This window comes from Bombina bombina, chromosome 2 (assembly GCF_027579735.1).
Source record: "Bombina bombina isolate aBomBom1 chromosome 2, aBomBom1.pri, whole genome shotgun sequence".
In the NCBI taxonomy this organism is placed as follows: Eukaryota; Metazoa; Chordata; class Amphibia; order Anura; family Bombinatoridae; genus Bombina; species Bombina bombina.
In genome coordinates, this window is record NC_069500.1 from 873,135,450 (window position 1) to 873,156,624 (window position 21,175).

The window sequence follows — 21,175 nt, forward strand, 5'->3', positions numbered from 1 at the left end:
TATTTTTGCCATCACTACATTTATACAGAAATAGAGAGCCTCTCTCTCTCTTTTTTTTTTTTCTCTTGTTAAGTGTAGTCAGTCCACGGGTCATCCATTACTTATGGAATATATCTCTTCCTAACAGGAAGCTGCAAGAGGATCACCCAAGCAGAGCTGCTATATAGCTCCTCCCCTCACATGTCATATTCAGTCATTCTCTTGCAGCCTAACTAAAGATAGGTCGCTGTGAGAGGTCTGTGGTGTTTTTTAACTTAGTTTATTTCTTCAATCAAAAGTTTGTTATTTTAAATGGCACCGGAGTGTGCTGTTTTTTCTCAGGCAGCATTAGAAGAAGAATCTGCCTGCGTTTTCTATGATCTTAGCAGACGTAACTAAGATCCACTGGCTGTTCTCATCTGAGGAGTGAGGTAACTTCAGAAAAGGGGAATAGCATGCAGGGCCCCCCTGCAACAAAAGAGGTATGTGCAGTAAATTATTTTTCTGAGGAATGGAATTGACTGAGAAAATACTGCTGATACCAATGTAACGTAAGTTCAGCCTTAAATGCAGTGATAGCGACTGGTATTAGGCTGATGAGTGTGTGTACACTGAATGTATTTTTCTAAGGAATGGAATTGACTCTGAAAATACTGTTAATACTGAAATAATGTATGAGCCTTAACTGCAGTAAAAGCGACTGGTAGCAGGCTTATTAATAACACTTCATAACTTTTAAAATGTATGTTCAAAACGTTTAATGGCATGTTAATCGTTTTTTGTGAGGTACTTGGTGATAAAACTTATTGGGGCATGATTTTTACCACATGGCCATCTTTGTTTTCTGCATAGAAACAGTTATCTGAGCTTCCCCACTGTTGTAATATGAGTGGGAGGGGCCTATTTTAGCGCTTTTTTGCGCAGTAAAAATTCAGTCACAATCTGTCTACTTCATCCTCCATGATCCAGATCGTCTCTAGAGAGCTCAGGGGTCTTCAAAATTAATTTTGAGGGAGGTAATCAGTCACAGCAGACCTGTGACAGTGTGTTTTGACTGTGTTAAAAACGTTAATTATTAAATTGTTATCCGTTTTTGGGTATTAAGGGGTTAATCATCCATTTGCTGGTGGGTGCAATCCTTTGCTAACTTAATACATTTACTGTGAAAAATTGGTTGCTATAACTATTTTGGTTCATTGTTATTTCAACTGTGACAACTTTTTGTGCTTCTTAAAGGCACAGTAGCGTTTTTTATATTGCTTGTAAATTTATTTAGAAAGGTATTTCCAAGCTTGCTAGTCTCATTGCTAGTCTGTTTAAACATGTCTGACTCAGATGAATCTCTTTGTTCACTATGTTTAAAGGCCAATGTGGAGCCCAATAGAAATTTGTGTACTAATTGCATTGATGTTACTTTAAATAAAAGTCAATCTTTACATGTAAAGAAATTATCACCAGACAACGAGGGGGAAGTTATGCCGACTAACTCTCCTCACGTGTCAGCACCTTCGCCTCCCGCTCAGGAGGTGCGTGATTTTGTGGCGCCAAGTACATCAGGGAGGCCCTTACAAATCACTTTGCAAGACATGGCTACTGTTATGACAGAAGTATTATCTAAATTGCCAGAATTAAGAGGCAAGCGCGATAGCTCTGGGTTAAGGACAGAGCGCGCGGATGAGGTGAGAGCCATGTCAGATACTGCGTCACAGTTTGCAGAACATGAAGACGGAGAGCTTCATTCTGTGGGTGACGGATCTGATCCAGGGAGACTGGATTCAGAGATTTCTAATTTTAAATTTAAGCTTGAGAACCTCCGCATATTGCTAGGGGAGGTATTAGCGGCTCTGAATGATTGTAACACGGTTGCAATTCCAGAAAAATTATGTAGGTTGGATAGATACTATGCGGGTACCGGTGTGTACTGACGTGTTTCCTATACCTAAAAGGCTTACAGAGATTATTAGCAAGGAGTGGGATAGACCTGGTGTGCCTTTTTCCCCTCCTCCCATATTTAGGAAAATGTTTCCTATAGACGCCACCACACAAGACTTATGGCAGACGGTCCCTAAGGTGGAGGGAGCAGTTTCTACTTTAGCTAAGCGTACCACTATCCCGGTGGAGGATAGTTGTGCCTTTTCAGATCCAATGGATAAGAAATTAGAGGGTTACCTTAAGAAAATGTTTGTTCAACAAGGTTTTATCTTACAGCCCCTTGCATGCATTGCGCCTGTCACTGCTGTGGCGGCATTCTGGTTTGAGTCTCTGGAAGAGGCCATTCGCACAGCTCCATTGGATGAAATTATGAACAAGCTTAAAGCACTTAAGCTAGCTAACGCATTTGTTTCTGATGCCGTCGTACATTTAACCAAACTTACGGCTAAGAACTCCGGATTCGCCATCCAAGCGCGCAGAGCGCTATGGCTTAAATCCTGGTCAGCTGACGTGACTTCTAAATCTAAATTGCTTAATATTCCTTTCAAAGGGCAGACCTTATTCGGGCCCGGCTTGAAAGAAATTATAGCTGACATTACGGGAGGTAAGGGCCATGCTCTACCTCAGGACAGGGCCAAATCAAAGGCCAAACAGTCTAATTTTCGTGCCTTTCGTAACTTCAAGGCAGGAGCAGCATCAACTTCCTCCGCTCCAAAACAGGAAGGAGCTGTTGCTCGTTACAGACAGGGCTGGAAAGTTAACCAGTCCTGGAACAAGGGCAAGCAGGCCAAGAAACCTGCTGCTGCCCCTAAGACAGCATGAAGAGAGGGCCCCCTATCCGGAAACAGTTCTAGTGGGGGGCAGACTTTCTCTCTTCGCCCAGGCTTGGGCAAGAGATGTCCAGGATCCCTGGGCGTTGGAGATCATATCTCAGGGATATCTCCTGGACTTCAAATCTTCTCCTCCACGAGGGAGATTTCATCTTTCAAGGTTATCAGCAAACCAAATAAAGAAAGAGGCGTTCCTACGCTGTGTACAAGACCTCTTACTAATGGGGGTGATCCACCCAGTTCCGCGGACGGAACACGGGCAAGGATTCTATTCAAATCTATTTGTGGTTCCCAAGAAAGAGGGAACCTTCAGACCAATCTTGGACTTAAAAATCCTAAACAAATTCCTAAGAGTTCCATCATTCAAAATGGAGACTATTCGAACCATCCTTCCCATGATCCAAGAGGGTCAGTACATGACCACAGTGGACTTAAAGGATGCCTACCTTCACATACCGATTCACAAGGATCATTATCGGTACCTAAGATTTGCTTTCCTAGACAGGCATTACCAGTTTGTAGCTCTTCCCTTCGGATTAGCTACGGCTCCAAGAATCTTTACAAAAGTTCTGGGCTCACTTCTGCCGGTACTAAGACCGCGAGGCATAGCGGTGACTCCGTACCTAGACGACATTCTGATACAAGCGTCAAGTTTTCAAACTGCCAAGTCTCATACAGAGATAGTTCTGGCATTTCTGAGGTCGCATGGATGGAAGGTGAACATGGAAAAGAGTTCTCTATTACCACTTACAAGGGTTCCCTTTCTAGGGATTCTTATAGATTCTGTAGAGATGAAAATTTACCTGACGGAGGCCAGGTTATCAAAACTTCTAAATGCTTGCCGTGTCCTTCATTCCATTCCACACCCGTCAGTAGCTCAGTGCATGGAAGTAATCGGCTTAATGGTAGCGGCAATGGACATAGTTCCATTTGCGCGCCTGCATCTCAGACCGCTGCAATTGTGCATGCTAAGTCAGTGGAATGGGGATTACTCAGATTTGTCCCCCATGCTAAATCTGGATCAAGAGACCAGAGATTCTCTTCTATGGTGGCTTTCTCGGCCACATCTGTCCAAGGGGATGACCTTTCGCAGGCCAGATTGGACGATTGTAACAACAGACGCCAGCCTTCTAGGCTGGGGCGCAGTCTGGAACTCCCTGAAGGCTCAGGGACTATGGACTCAGGAGGAGAAACTCCTCCCAATAAATATTCTGGAGTTAAGAGCAATATTCAATGCTCTCCTAGCTTGGCCTCAGTTAGCAACTCTGAGGTTCATCAGATTTCAGTCGGACAACATCACGACTGTGGCTTACATCAACCATCAAGGGGGAACCAGAAGTTCCCTAGCGATGTTGGAAGTCTCAAAGATAATTCGCTGGGCAGAGTCTCACTCTTGCCACCTGTCAGCGATTTACATCCCAGGCGTGGAGAACTGGGAGGCGGATTTTCTAAGTCGCCAGACTTTTCATCCGGGGGAGTGGGAACTTCATCCGGAGGTCTTTGCTCAACTGATTCATCGTTGGGGCAAACCAGATCTGGATCTCATGGCGTCTCGCCAGAACGCCAAGCTTCCTTGTTACGGATCCAGGTCCAGGGACCCGGGAGCGGTGCTGATAGATGCTCTGACAGCCCCTTGGGTCTTCAACATGGCTTATGTGTTTCCACCATTCCCGATGCTTCCTCGTTTGATTGCCAAGATCAAACAGGAGAGGGCTTCGGTGATTCTGATAGCGCCTGCGTGGCCACGCATGACCTTGTATGCAGACCTAGTGGACATGTCGTCCTGCCCACCGTGGTCTCTGCCTCTGAGACAGGACCTTCTAATTCAGGGTCCTTTCAACCATCCAAATCTAATTTCTCTGAGGCTGACTACATGGAGATTGAACGCTTGATTCTATCAAAGCGTGGCTTCTCTGAGTTATTGATACCTTGATACAGGCTAGGAAGCCTGTTACCAGAAGAATTTACCATAAGATATGGCGTAAATATTTATATTGGTGCGAATCCAAGAGTTACTCATGGAGTAAGGTTAGGATTCCTAGGATATTGTCTTTTCTACAAGAGGGTTTAGAAAAGGGCTTATCTGCTAGTTCGTTAAAGGGACAGATTTCTGCTCTGTCTATTCTTCTACACAAACGTCTGGCAGAAGTTCCAGACGTTCAGGCTTTTTGTTAGGCTTTAGCTAGGATTAAGCCTGTGTTTAAGACTGTTGCTCCGCCGTGGAGCTTAAACTTAGTTCTTAACGTTCTTCAAGGCGTTCCATTTGAACCCCTTCATTCCATTGATATCAAGCTGTTATCCTGGAAGGTTCTGTTTTTGATGGCTATTTCCTCGGCTCGAAGAGTCTCTGAGTTATCTGCCTTACATTGTGACTCTCCTTATCTGATTTTTCATTCAGACAAGGTAGTTCTGCGTACTAAACCTGGGTTCTTACCTAAGGTAGTTACTAACAAGAATATCAATCAAGAGATTGTTGTTCCATCACTGTGTCCTAACCCTTCTTCAAAGAAGGAACGACTTTTGCATAATCTGGACGTAGTCCGTGCCCTGAAGTTCTATTTGCAGGCAACTAAAGATTTTCGTCAAACTTCTTCCCTGTTTGTCGTTTACTCTGGACAGAGAAGAGGTCAAAAGGCTTCAGGTACCTCTCTCTCTTTGGCTTCGTAGCATAATACGTTTAGCCTATGAGACTGCTGGACAGCAACCTCCTGAAAGGATTACAGCTCATTGTACTAGAGCTGTGGCTTCCACCTGGGCCTTTAAAAATGAGGCCTCTGTTGAACAGATTTGCAAGGCTGCAACTTGGTCTTCACTTCACACTTTTTCAAAATTTTACAAATTTGACACTTTTGCTTCTTCGGAGGCTATTTTTGGGAGAAAGGTGCTTCAGGCAGTGGTTCCTTCTGTTTAAGGTTCCTGCCTTGTCCCTCCCTTCATCCGTGTACTTTAGCTTTGGTATTGGTATTCCATAAGTAATGGATGACCCGTGGACTGACTACACTTAACAAGAGAAAACATAATTTATGCTTACCTGATGAATTTATTTCTCTTGTAGTGTAGTCAGTCCACGGCCCGCCCTGTCTTTAAGGCAGATCTAAATTTTAATTAAACTCCAGTCACCACTGCACCCTATGGTTTCTCCTTTCTCGTCTGGTTTTGGTCGAATGACTGAATATGACATGTGAGGGGAGGAGCTATATAGCAGCTCTGCTTGGGTGATCCTCTTGCAGCTTCCTGTTAGGAAGAGATATATTCCATAAGTAATGGATGACCCGTGGACTGACTACACTACAAGAGAAATAAATTTATCAGGTAAGCATAAATTATGTTTTTTTTGTTGTTTTTTTTTTAACCTATCAAAACTATATATTTCTTTCATGTAGTTAGCAAGAGTCCATGAGCTAGTGACGTATGGGATATACATTCCTACCAGGAGGGGCAAAGTTTCCCAAACCTCAAAATGCCTATAAATACACCCCTCACCACACCCACAAATCAGTTTTACAAACTTTGCCTCCTATGGAGGTGGTGAAGTAAGTTTGTGCTAGATTCTACGTTGATATGTGCTCCGCAGCAGGTTGGAGCCCTGTTTTCCTCTCAGCGTGCAGTGAATGTCAGAGGGATGTGAGGAGAGTATTGCCTATTTGAATTCAATGATCTCCTTCTACGGGGTCTATTTCATAGGTTCTCTGTTATCGGTCGTAGAGATTCATCTCTTACCTCCCTTTTCAGATCGACGATATACTCTTATATATACCATTACCTCTACTGATTTTCGTTTCAGTACTGGTTTGGCTTTCTACAACTTGTAGATGAGTGTCCTGGGGTAAGTAAGTCTTATTTTCTGTGACACTCTAAGCTATGGTTGGGCACTTTTTTATAAAGTTCTAAATATATGTGTTCAAACATTTATTTGCCTTGACTCAGGATGTTCAACGTTCCTTATTTCAGACAGTCAGTTTCATATTTGGGATAATGCATATGAATAAATCAATTTTTTCTTACCTTAAAATTTGACTTTTTTCCCTGTGGGCTGTTAGGCTCGCGGGGGCTGAAAATGCTTCATTTTATTGCGTCATTCTTGGCGCTGACTTTTATTGGCGCAAAAAAAATTTCTGTTTCCGGCGTCATACGTGTCGCCGGAAGTTGCGTCATTTTTTACGTTTTTTTTGCGCCAAAAGTGTCGGCGTTCCGGATGTGGCGTCATTTTTGGCTCAAAAAGCATTTAGGCGCCAAATAATGTGGGCGTCTTTTTTGGCGCTAAAAAAATATGGGCGTCACTTTTGTCTCCACATTATTTAAGTCTCATTATTTATTGCTTCTGGTTGCTAGAAGCTTGTTCACTGGCATTTTTTCCCATTCCTGAAACTGTCATTTAAGGAATTTGATCAATTTTGCTTTATATGTTGTTTGTTCTATTACATATTGCAAGATGTCCCACGTTAACACTGAGTCAGAAGATACTTCTGGAAAATCGCTGCCTGGTGCTGGATCTACCAAAGCTAAGTGTATCTGCTGTAAACGTATGGTATCTGTTCCTCCAGCTGTTGTTTGTACTGATTGTCATGACAAACTTGTAATGTTACATTACCTGTTGCTGTTCCGTCAACATCTAATGCTCAGAGTGTTCCTGATAACATAAGAGATTTTGTTTCTAAATCCATTAAGAAGGCTATGTCTGTTATTCCTCCTTCTAGTAAACGTAAAAAGTCTTTTAAAACTTCTCATTTTTCAGATGAATTTTTAAATGAACATCATCATTCTGATTCTGATAATGGTTCTTCTGGTTCAGAGGATTCTGTCTCAGAGGTTGATGCTGATAAATCTTCATATTTATTTAAAATGGAATTTATTCGTTCTTTACTTAAAGAAGTCCTAATTGCATTAGAAATAGAGGATTCTAGTCCTCTTGATACTAAATCTAAACGTTTAGATAAGGTTTTTAAATCTCCTGTAGTTATTCCAGAAGTTTTTCCTGTCCCTGATGCTATTTCTGAAGTAATTTCCAGGGAATGGAATAATTTGGGTAATTCATTTACTCCTTCTAAACGTTTTAAGCAATTATATCCTGTGCCATCTGACAGATTAGAGTTTTGGGACAAAATCCCTAAGGTTGATGGGGCTATCTCTACTCTTGCTAAGCGTACTACTATTCCTACGGCAGATGGTACTTCCTTTAAGGATCCTTTAGATAGGAAAATTGAATCCTTTCTAAGAAAAGCTTACTTGTGTTCAGGTAATCTTCTTAGACCTGCTATATCTTTAGCGGATGTTGCTGCAATTTCCACTTTTTGGTTAGAAGCTTTAGCGCAACAAGTAACAGATCATAATTCTCATAGCATTATTAATCTTCTTCAACATGCTAATAATTTTATTTGTGATGCCATCTTTGATATCATTAGAGTTGATGTCAGGTATATGTCTCTAGCTATTTTAGCTAGAAGAGCTTTATGGCTTAAAACTTGGAATGCTGATATGTCTTCTAAGTCTACTCTGCTTTCCCTTTCTTTCCAGGGTAATAAATTATTTGGTTCTCAGTTGGATTCTATTATCTCAACTGTTACTGGAGGGAAAGGAACTTTTTTTTTTTACCACAGGATTAAAAATCTAAAGGTAAATTTAGGTCTAATAATCGTTTTCGTTCCTTTCGTCACAACAAGGAACAAAAGCCTGATCCTTCATCCTCAGGAGCGGTATCCAGTCTGGAATAAATCCAAGCCTTTTAGAAAACCAAAGCCAGCTCCTAAGTCCACATGAAGGTGCGGCCCTCATTCCAGCTCAGCTGGTAGGGGGCAGATTACGTTTTTTCAAAGAAATTTGGATCAATTCCGTTCACAATCTTTGGATTCAGAACATTGTTTCAGAAGGGTACAGAATTGGCTTCAAGATAAGGCCTCCTGCAAAGAGATTTTTTCTTTCCCGTGTCCCAGTAAACCCAGTGAAGGCTCAAGCATTTCTGAATTGTGTTTCAGATCTAGAGTTGGCTGGAGTAATTATGCCAGTTCCAGTTCTGGAACAGGGGCTGGGGTTTTATTCAAATCTCTTCATTGTACTAAAGAAGGAGAATTCCTTCAGACCAGTTCTGGATCTAAAAATATTGAATCGTTATGTAAGGATACCAACATTCAAAATGGTAACTGTAAGGACTATCCTGCCTTTTCTTCAGCAAGGGCATTATATGTCTACAATAGATTTACAGGATGCATATCTGCATATTCTGATTCATCCAGATCACTATCAGTTTCTGAGATTCTCTTTCCTAGACAAGCATTACCAGTTTGTGGCTCTACCGTTTGGCCTAGCAACAGCTCCAAGAATTTTTACAAAGGTTCTCGGTGCCCTTCTGTCTGTAATCAGAGAACAGGGTATTGTGGTATTTCCTTATTTGGACGATATCTTGGTACTTGCTCAGTCTTCACATTTAGCAGAATCTCATACAAATCGACTTGTGTTGTTTCTTCAAGATCATGGTTGGAGGATCAATTTACCAAAAAGTTAATTGATTCCTCAGACAAGGGTAACCTTTTTAGGTTTCCAGATAGATTCAGTGTCCATGACTCTGTCTTTGACAGACAAGAGACGTCTAAAATTGATATCAGCTTGTCGAAACCTTCAGTCACAATCATTCCCTTCGGTAGCCTTATGCATGGAAATTCTAGGTCTTATGACTGCTGCATCGGACGCGATCCCCTTTGCTCGTTTTCACATGCGACCTCTTCAGCTCTGTATGCTGAACCAGTGGTGCAGGGATTACACAAAGATATCTCAATTAATATCTTTAAAACAGATTGTACGACACTCTCTGACGTGGTGGACAGATCACCATCGTTTAGTTCAGGGGGCTTCTTTTGTTCTTCCGACCTGGACTGTAATTTCAACAGATGCAAGTCTTACAGGTTGGGGAGCTGTGTGGGGGGTCTCTGACAGCACAAGGGGTTTGGGAATCTCAGGAGGTGAGATTACGATCAATATTTTGGAACTCCGTGCAATTTTCAGAGCTCTTCAGTCATGGCCTCTTCTAAAGAGAGAATCGTTCATTTGTTTTCAGACAGACAATATCACAACTGTGGCATACATCAATCATCAAGGAGGGACTCACAGTCCTCTGGCTATGAAAGAAGTATCTCGAATTCTGGTATGGGCGGAATCCAGCTCCTGTCTAGTTTCTGCGGTTCATATCCCAGGTATAGACAATTGGGAAGCGGATTATCTCAGTCGCCAAACGTTACATCCGGGCGAATGGTCTCTTCACCCAGAGGTATTTCTTCAGATAGTTCAAATGTGGGGACTTCCAGAAAAAGATCTGATGGCCTCTCATCTAAACAAGAAACTTCCCAGGTATCTGTCCAGATCCAGGGATCCTCAAGCGGAAGCAGTGGATGCATTGTCACTTCCTTGGAAGTATCATCCTGCCTATATAGCTTTCCGCCTCTAGTTCTTCTTCCAAGAGTAATCTCCAAGATTCTGAAGGAATGCTCGTTTGTTCTGCTAGTAGCTCCAGCATGGCCTCACAGGTTTTGGTATGCGGATCTTGTCCGGATGGCCTCTTGCCAACCGTGGACTCTTCCGTTAAGACCAGACCTTCTGTCGCAAGGTCCTTTTTTTCCATCAGGATCTCAAATCCTTAAATTTAAAGGTGTGGAGATTGAACGATTGATTCTTAGTCAAAGAGGTTTCTCTGACTCAGTGATTAATACTATGTTACAGGCTCGTAAATCCGTATCTAGGGAGATATATTATAGAGTCTGGAAGACTTATATTTCTTGGTGTCTTTCTCATCATTTTTCCTGGCATTCTTTTAGAATTCCGAGAATTTTACAGTTTCTTCAGGATGGTTTGGATAAAGGTTTGTCTGCAAGTTCCTTGAAAGGACAAATCTCTGCTCTTTCTGTTCTTTTTCACAGAAAGATTGTTAATCTTCCTGATATTCATTGTTTTGTACAAGCTTTGGTTCATATAAAACCTGTCATTAAGTCAATTTCTCCTCCTTGGAGTTTGAATTTGGTTCTGGGGGCTCTTCAAGCTCCTCCGTTTGAACCTATGCATTCATTGGACATTAAATTACTTTCTTGGAAAGTTTTGTTCCTTTTGGCCATCTCTTCTGCCAGAAGAGTTTCTGAATTATCTGCTCTTTCTTGTGAGTCTCCTTTTCTGATTTTTCACCAGGATAAGGCAGTGTTACGAACTTCTTTTAAATTTTTACCTAAGGTTGTGAATTCTAACAACATTAGTAGAGAAATTGTGGTTCCTTCATTATATCCTAATCCTAAGAATTCTAAGGAGAAATCATTGCATTCTTTGGATGTAGTTAGAGCTTTTAAATATTATGTTGAAGCTACTACGAATTTCAGAAAGACTTCTAGTCTATTTGTTATCTTTTCCGGTTCTAGGAAAGGTCAGAAGGCCTCTGCCATTTCTTTGGCATCTTGGTTGAAATCTTTAATTCATCATGCTTATGTCGAGTCGGGTAAAACTCAGCCTCAAAGGATTACAGCTCATTCTACTAGGTCAGTTTCTACTTCCTGGGCGTTTAGGAATGAAGCTTCGGTTAATCAGATTTGCAAAGCAGCAACTTGGTCTTCTTTGCATACTTTTACTAAATTCTACCATTTTGATGTGTTTTCTTCTTCTGAAGCTGTTTTTGGTAGAAAAGTACTTCAGGCAGCTGTTTCAGTTTGAATCTTCTGCTTATATTTTCAGTTTTTTTCTTTATAAGATTTAAACTTTATTTTTGGGTGAGGATTTTTTTCAGCGGAATTGGCTGTCTTTATTTTATCCCTCCCTCTCTAGTGACTCTTGCGTGGAAGATCCACATCTTGGGTAGTCATTATCCCATACGTCACTAGCTCATGGACTCTTGCTAATTACATGAAAGAAAACATAATTTATGTAAGAACTTACCTGGTAAATTCATTTCTTTCATATTAGCAAGAGTCCATGAGGCCCACCCTTTTTTGTGGTGGTTATGATTTTTTTGTATAAAGCACAATTATTCCAATTCCTTATATTTATGCTTCGCACTTTTTTCTTATCACCCCACTTCTTGGCTATTCGTTAAACTGATTTGTGGGTGTGGTGAGGGGTGTATTTATAGGCATTTTGAGGTTTGGGAAACTTTGCCCCTCCTGGTAGGAATGTATATCCCATACGTCACTAGCTCATGGACTCTTGCTAATATGAAAGAAATGAATTTACCAGGTAAGTTCTTACATAAATTATGTTTTTTCTAGTAGACAAACCAAAGTATTGATCTTGGCCCATTTTGGTAAATTTCATGCCACCATTTTACCGCCAAATGCGATTAAATAAAAAAAAAATTGTTCACTTTTTCACAATTTTAGGTTTCTCACTGAAATGATGTACAAACAGCTTGTGTAATTATGGCACAAATGGTTGTAAATACTTCTCTAGGATCCCCTTTCTTCAGAAATAGCAGACTTATATGGCTTTGGCATTGCTTTTAGGTAATTAGAAGGCCGCTAAATGCCGCTGCGCACCACACTTGTATTATGCCCAGCAGTGAAGGGGTTAATTAGGTAGCTTGTAGGGTTAATTTTAGCTTTAGTGTAGAGATCAGCCTCCCACCTGACACTTCCCTCCCTGACCCCTCTCAAACAGCTCTCTTCCCTCCCCCACCCCCACCCCCATCTTAAGTACTGGCAGAAAGTCTGCCAGTAGAAAAAATGTTGTTTTATATATATATATATATATATATATATATATATATATATATATATATATATATATATATAAATAAATATAATTTTTTTTTTTTTTTAATTATATATTTTCTAGGGTTGTACCAATACCGTTGCCGATACCAAGTATTTGCATGAGTACTTGTACTCAGGCAAATGCACCGATACTTAAACTGATACCTGCACTTCCTACCCATACTCTATCTTGTGGAGTTTTTTCAAACTGCATGTTCCAATTTCATTGTAGTGGAGACTCAAGTAAAAATGGTTCACTTCTGTTCTTCCAATACAAATTGCTGTTGTATTGTATTATTGTAAGAGAGATCACTGTACCTTGTTCAGACAAACCCCTGAAGTACTGGGTAGTTAATAAACTGAGATTTCAAGCTCTGGCTAAAATGGCGCAAAATTATCTTTCTGCCCCATGCAGTAGTGCTGAAAGTGAGACTGTTCAGCTTAGCATCAAACGACATTACTGATAGCAGAAACAGAAGTATAGCTGAACATACATAGATACTTCTGTTCCTTAAAAAGAACTTGCTACTAACTTTTCAAAAATTATTATAATTTTGCTCAGGAACCTCCTTAGCTTGGAAGAGTGTTCATAGAAAAAAATAATATACTTTTTACCCCTGTGATTACTTTGTATCTAAGCCTCTGCACACTGCCTCCTTATTTCAGTTCTTTTGACAGACTTGCATTTCAGGCAGTTAGTGCGTGAGCACAATATTTATGGAGCACATGAACTAACACCCTCTAGCTGTGAAAAATTGCTAAAAATGCATTCAGATAAGAGGCGGCATTCAAGGGCTTAGCGATTAGCAAATGAGCCTACTTGGGTTTAGCTTTCAACAAAGAATTCTAAAAGAACTAAGCAAATTTGATAATAAAAGTAAATTGGAAAGTTATTTAAAATGACCTTCCCTTTCTGAATCATGAACGTTTAATTTGGACTTTACATTCCCTTTAAATCAAATCCGCTCTGATTGGAAAGTTCTTTAAAACTGCACCCTCTATCATAATTGCAAGAAAATAAGTTTGACTTTACTGTCGCTTTTTAAAGGGACAGTGTACAGTAATTTTTCTCTCCTGATTTTGTGTTCACAATGATCTATATTATCTGCTAGAGTTGATTAAATTGTTAACAAGCATCTTTCTTTACGTTGATTTTGTCATTTGAAATATCAGATGTTTCCTTTTCGTAGCCCCACCTATCATGAAAATTCTAGTAACTTAAAGGGAAAGTAAAGTCCAAATTCAACTTTCATTATTTTTTAACACGCTGACAATATCTGAAGGATTACGGTTCAAAGAGCACTTACTATTATAAGCTGTAGACATTTTAAGTTAAAATATCTTCCTTTTTTACATAGAGATGTTCAGTTAATATTTTCTTGTTAGCTTTTTCCAGTTATGCTGCATCACTTTCAGGTGATTTGGCATATGGGTATCATGTCCCTTTAAGGGGAAACCGATTTTACACTACACTGTCCCTTTTTAAATATGCTTCATGCACCATAATTTTAAAGAATGCGTTTCCTCAGAGAGCTGACAGTGCTTTGTCTTGACTACATGACACAAGTCACTGCCAGCTCCGTCAGCAAGACACACTGTATAAAATGCTGGTGCATGAATATGTACAGTATTTAGATATACTTCACATACATTTGCACAGTAAAACTCAAATGTTAAACAGTGATAGCTTTTACTAGAAGCATTTTTGGTAATACAAATTGCAAAAAAAGCTTCTATTCAAATGTGAAATGCATTAAAGGGACACTGAACCCAGATTTTTTCTTTTGTGATTCAGATAGAGCATGCAATTTTAAGAAACTTTCTAATTTACTCCTATTATCACATTTTCTTCATTCTCTTGGTATCTTTATTTGAAAAGCAAGAATGTAAGTTTAGATGTCGGCCCATTTTTGGTGAACAACCTGGGTTGTTCTTGCTGATTGGTGGATAAATTCACCCACCAATAAACAAGTGCTGTCTAGGGTCTGAACCAAAAATTGGCTGGCGCCTTAGCTTAGATGTCGTCTTTTTTAAATAAAGATAGCAAGAGAACGAAAAAAAAAATGATAGTAGAAGTAAATTAGAAAGTTACTTAAAATTGCATGCTCTAACTGAATCACAAAATAAAAAAATTGGGTTCAGTGTCCCTTTAATGTGCATATCAGTTGTGGCTGGATTGTCCCTTTATAAATGTGTCATGCAGATTCATTCAAAATCTTACAACAAATGTACTGGGGATTTGTAAATGACCAAACCTAAATGTACTGTTTCTGATTTTAACATATATCTGTTTTCTTTTCAGGAATTTAAAAGAAGTAACGTCAAATAATGAGCTGTATCCTGACTCTGATTTTACAGTTATGAAATTGGAAAAAGGATTTTATATTTTGAATACGTAAAAACAAAAATAACATATTGGAACAATTGAAATATTTGCCATTTGGCACTAGCAAATCCCTTGTTTTTGGGCACGGATACCATTGACTACTGCAACCATGCTTAAACAGATATTAGCCGATATGTACATTGACCCGGAACTCTTGGCTGAACTAAGTGAAGAACAGAAACAGATTCTATTCTTCAAAATGAGGGAGGAACAGATTAGGAGGTGGAAAGAGAGGGAAGCCAAACTTGAACAAAAAGAAGCGATGAAAATACGCAATCAACAAAAGAAAGGTAAATTATACATGTTCACTCTTTATAGGATATAGGACTTTTTTTTTCTTCTTTGTTGCATCTAAAAAATGTAAAGCAGCAACTTGTTTGTGGCACTGTCCACCAATAAAGCAGCACAATTTACAAGGTTTGTGCAAGTTCAGAGCAATTAAAAGGGACAGTAAAGTCAAAATTAAAGTGATCGTAAATCCGAGCATTTAAAAAACGCTAGGATTTACCATCACTAAAAATAAACAGGACTTTCAGTCATCACTTTGTAAAAAAGGGTGCTAATCTTACCCTTTCTGTGCTGCGGTCTCCTCGCTAAAGCCCACAGCACAACGCTCTTCTCTCAATTAAGTGACGTTTCCACGTCTAAGCAATAGCCATGCTAGTCATATGACACTTTTCTGTATGCTAGCACGGCTATTGGTTTAGAGGTGGAAATGTCACCTCAGAGCACTGTGCCGTGGGCGAGTTTAGCAAGGAGGCTGCGGCACAGAAAGAGTAAGTTTAGCACACTTTTTTACAAAGTGATGACGGAAAGTCCGGTTTATTATTAGTGATGGTAAATCCTAGTGTTTTTGAAACACTCAGATCTACCTTCAGAAAGAACATGTATTTTAACTAATTTTCCAATTTATTTGTATTATCACATTTGCTTTGTTTTCTTGATAGCCTTTGTTGATAAGAATACCTAGGTAGGCTCATGAGTAGCAATTAACTACTTGGAGGTAGCTGCTGATTGGTGGCTGCACATATGACTCTTGTCATTGGCTCACCGGTTCTTGGTCAGAATGCTGACGGACAGAATTCCTGAAGCACATTTGTCCGTCAGACATATGTTCCAAGTTCTGCCGAGGGCAGATACGCTCCAGAGAGCTTTGTTCTAATCAGAGCTCAGGCGCCGCAACCGCCTCTGGGAACCTAACCATGGGTCCCAGCCCGCACGTCTTGTGGTTCTCTGTATCTATCTAATCTATCTATCTATATAATTTTTCTATCTATCTTATCTAGCTATATATCTATCTTGTGGCCGGACTGTTATCCGATGGCCATTTGTCTGTCGGAATATTATCCGTCACACAAATGTCAGTCGGACAAATGTCCTTCGGATAACAGTACGGCCACGGGCTCACCATGTGTTCAACTTGCATCCAGTAATGCATTGCTGCTCCTTCAGCATGGGATATCAAGAGAATGAAGCAAAATTGATAATAGAAGTAAATTGGAAAGTTGTTTTTATCTGAATCATGACAGAACATTTTGGGTTTTATGTCCCTTGAAGGTGTTTGTACACCTCTTGATAATCCAGGTGGAATCTATATTCCTGGTCTCCATTGCCCAGTTAAGGTAAGATGTAAAGCTTGTGTTTTCAGATAACCACTGTGTGGAATGTTGCAGGCTTATTTCAATTTCACCATACTCAATAGTTTACTCAAAAATCAGACCAATGTAAAACTAAGGTTTCTAAACTGTATATCAGTTATTGGAAGAAGTAGAAGAAATGTCATTGTTATATGAAAAATGTTATTGGAAACGATAGTTTTTATGTGACCTCAAGCATTCCCCATATTAAATTCTCTGTACGTGGTGGTGTGTTTTTACTGATTTCCCTTTACTCTGTATTTAGCAGCCATTCTGTGACGTCATTGCAGGATAAATGCTTGTTCCTGTTCATTCATTGGCAAAAAGTTTAAAAAAACACATCTGTAAGGTTCCTGATAATCAGAAACAGATATTCATCAAATAATGAATATATATTACAGATTTTTTTTTTCCTCTTTAATTTAAAATGTTATGGGGAGATGTTTTTAACATTCTATACATTTTTTAAAGGGATATCAAACAGTGCTCCTTTGGTTAAAAATAAATATGTTAAAGGGACATAATACTCATATGCTAAATCACTTGAAACTGATGCAGTATAACTGTAAAAAGCTGACAGGAAAATATCACCTGAGCATCTCTATGTAAAAAAGGAAGATATTTTACCTCACAATCTCCTCAGCTCACCAGAGTAAGTTCTGTGTAAAAAGTTATACTCAGCTGCTCCCAGCTGCAGGTAAACAAATTTAAAAAAATGAAGAAATGAACAGCAGCCAATCAGCATCAGCAGTGCTGAGGTCATGAACTCTTACTGTGATCTCATGAGATTTGACTTAACTCTCATGAGATTTCATAGTAAGCTTCCTTTACCTGATTGGTGAAATAATATGAGCGTGCACGATGCTAGTCCCTTCAGATGTCCCAGGACAAACACACAAAAATGCTGCTTAGAAATCCTTTACAATGGGAGGTGGCTACTGAGGAACTTTTGAGGTAAAATATCTTTCTTTTTTACATAGAGATGTTCAGGTGATATTTTCTAATCAGCTTTTTACAGCTATTCTGCATCACTTTCAAGTGTTTAAACATTTGGGTATTATGGCCCTTTAAATAAAAGTAAACAGATTTTGTAAAAAACAAACAACAGAAAAACAACAAAAACAGCAAACAACTTGTTTTCTTGCAAAATTAGAATTTCTCTCCAGCCTCAGGGAAATAAGAGAGGAGAGAGATTTTAAACTTAACTTGAGCATGAGCAAATCTGACCCTGTTTATCTAGTCTATTCACTTATTACTAAACCAATTTCTCTTGTTAAGTGTAGTCAGTCCACGGGTCATCCATTACTTATGGGATTATATCTCCTCCCTAACAGGAAGTTGCAAGAGGGAAACACCCAAGCAGAGCTGCTATATAGCTCCTCCCCTCACGTGTCATATCCAGTCATTCTCTTGCAACCTAACTAAAGATAGGTCGTTGTGAGAGGGCTGTGATGTTTTTAACTTAGTTTATGTCTTCAATCAAAAGTTTGTTATTTTAAACGGCACCGGAGTGTGCTGTTTATTCTCAGGCAGCATTAGAAGAAGAATCTGCCTGAGTTTTTTTCCTATGATCTTAGCAGACGTAACTAAGATCCACTGGCTGTTCTCATACATTCTGGGGAGTGAGGTAACTTCAGAACAGGGGAATAGCATGCAGGGCCCCCCTGCAAGGAGGTATGTGCAGTAAATTATTTTCTAAGGAATGGAATTGACTGAGAAAATACTGCTAATACCGATGTAATGTAAGTTCAGCCTTAAATGCAGTGGTAGCGACTGGTATCAGGCTGATAAATGTGTGTGTACACTGAAGTATTTTTCTAGGGAATGGAATTTTACTCAGAAAATACTGTTAATACTGATGTAATGTATGAGCCTTCACTGCAGTAAAAGCGACTGGTAGCAGGCTTATTAATAACACTTCATAACTTTTAAATTATTTATTCAAAACGTTTACTGGCATGTTAATCGTTTTTTATGAGGTACTTGGTGATATAAATTTATTGGGCATAATTTTTACCACATGGCTATCGTTTTCTCAGCATAGAAACTATTAACTGAGCTTCCCCACTGTTGTAATATGAGTGGGGGGGCCTATTTTAGCGTTTTATTGCGCAGTAAAAATTCAGTCAGTCTTCCTATTTCATCCTCCATGATCCAGGACGTCTCCACAGGGCTCAGGGGTCTTCAAAATTCGTTTTGAGGGAGGTAATCAGTCACAGCAGACCTGTGACAGTGTGTTTGACTGTGATAAAAACGTTAATTAATTGAATTGTTATCCGTTTTTGGGCATTAAGGGGTTAATCATCTTTTTGCTGGTGGGTGCAATCCTCTGCTAACTGTATACACTTATTGTGAAAATTTGGTTGCTATAACTAATTTGGTCATTGTTATTTCAACTGTGATAGCGTTTTTGTGCTTCTTAAAGGCGCAGCAGCGTTTTTTATATTGCTTGAAAATTTATTTGAAGTATTTTCCAAGCTTGCTAGTTGTCATTGCTAGTCTGTTTAAACATGTCTGACACAGATGAATCTGTTTGTTCACTATGTTTAAAGGCCAATGTGGAGCCCAATAGAAATTTATGTACTCAATGTATTGATGTTACTTTAAATAGAAGTCAAAATTTACATGTAAAGAAATTATCACCAGACAACGAGAGGGAAGTTATGCCGACTAACTCTCCTCACGTGTCAGTACCTTCGCCTCCCGCTCAGGAGGTGCGTGATATTGTGGCGCCAAGTACATCAGGGAGGCCCATACAAATCACTTTGCAAGACATGGCTACTGTTATGACAGAAGTGTTATCTAAATTGCCAGATTTAAGAGGTAAACGTGATCACTCTGGGGTAAGGACAGAGCGCGCTGATAATGGGAGAGCCATGTCCGATACTGCGTCACAATTTGCAGAACATGAGGACGGAGAGCTTCATTCTGTGGGTGACGGATCTGATCCAGGCAGACTGGATTCAGAAATTTCTAATTTTAAATTTAAGCTTGAAAACCTCCGCGTATTACTAGGGGAGGTATTAGCGGCTCTAAATGATTGTAACACTGTTGCAATCCCTGAGAAATTATGTAGGCTGGATAAATACTTTGCGGTACCGGTGTGTACTGACGTTTTTCCTATACCTAAGAGGCTTACAGAAATTATTAGCAAGGAGTGGGATAGACCCGGTGTGCCTTTTTCTCCCCCTCCTATATTTAGAAAAATGTTTCCAATAGACGCCACCACACGGGACTTATGGCAGACGGTCCCTAAGGTGGAGGGAGCAGTTTCTACTTTGGCTAAGCGTACCACTATCCCGGTAGAGGATAGCTGTGCCTTTTCAGATCCAATGGATAAAAAATTAGAAGGTTACCTTAAGAAAATGTTTGTTCAACAAGGTTTTATTTTACAGCCCCTTGCATGCATTGCGCCCGTCACTGCTGCGGCGGCTTTCTGGTTTGAGTCTCTGGAAGAGGCCATTCGCACAGCTCCATTGGATGAAATTATGAACAAGCTTAAAGCACTTAAGCTAGCTAATTAATTTGTTTCTGACGCCATTGTACATTTAACAAAACTTACGGCTAAGAACTCGGGATTCGCCATCCAAGCGCGCAGAGCGCTGTGGCTTAAATCCTGGTCAGTCTAAATTGCTTAATATTCCTTTCAAAGGGCAGACCTTATTCGGGCCCGGCTTGAAAGAAATTATCGCTGACATTACCGGAGGTAAGGGCCATGCTCTGCCTCAAGACAGGGCCAAGTCTAAGGCTAAACAGTCTAATTTTCGTGCCTTTCGTAACTTCAAGGCAGGAGCAGCATCAACTTCCTCTGCTCCAAAACAGGAAGGAGCTGTTGCTCGCTACAGACAGGGCTGGAAAGCTAATCAGTCCTGGAACAAGGGCAAGCAGGCCAGAAAACCTGCTGCTGCCCCTAAGACAGCATGAAGTGAGGGCCCCCTATCCGGAAACGGATCTAGTGGGGGGCAGACTTTCTCTCTTTGCCCAGGCTTGGGCAAGAGATGTCCAGGATCCCTGGGCGTTGGAGATCATATCTCAGGGATATCTTCTGGACTTCAAAGCTTCTCCCCCAAAAGGGAGATTTCATCTTTCAAGGTTATCAACAAACCAATTAAAGAAAGAGGCGTTTCTACGCTGTGTACAAGACCTATTACTAATAGGAGTAATCCACCCAGTTCCGCGGACGGAACACGGGCAAGGATTCTATTCAAATCTATTTGTGGTTCCCAAGAAAGAGGGAACCTTCAGACCAATCTTGGATTTAAAGATCCTAAACAAATTCCTAAGAGTTCCATCATTCAAAATGGAAACTCTTCGAACCATCCTACCCATGATCCAAGAGGGTCAGTACATGACCACAGTGGATTTAAAGGATGCCTACCTTCACATACCGATTCACAAGGATCATTATCGGTATCTAAGATTTGCCTTCCTAGACAGGCATTACCAGTTTGTAGCTCTTCCCTTCGGACTAGCTACGGCCCCAAGAATCTTTACAAAGGTTCTGGGCTCTCTTCTGGCGGCCCTAAGACCGCGAGGCATAGCAGTGGCTCCGTACCTAGACGACATTCTGATACAAGCGTCAAGTTTTCAAACTGCCAAGTCTCATACAGAGATAGTTCTGGCATTTCTGAGGTCGCATGGGTGGAAGGTGAACGTGGAAAAGAGTTCTCTATCCCCACTCACAAGAGTCTCCTTCTT

At 40.1% G+C, this 21,175-nt stretch overlaps 1 protein-coding gene across 2 annotated transcripts in view; it reads left to right on the forward strand.

Moving 5' to 3' along the window:
• Positions 1 to 21,175, forward strand: part of SH2D4A (SH2 domain containing 4A) — a 352,968-nt gene that overhangs the window by 42,866 nt on the left and 288,927 nt on the right. For both annotated transcript variants that reach the window (XM_053703206.1, XM_053703207.1), the window contains exon 2: positions 14,757 to 15,130. In XM_053703206.1, the coding sequence (XP_053559181.1) occupies positions 14,950 to 15,130 (181 nt within the window). In that variant the 5' untranslated portion in view covers positions 14,757 to 14,949. The remainder of the gene's footprint in view (positions 1 to 14,756; positions 15,131 to 21,175) is intronic.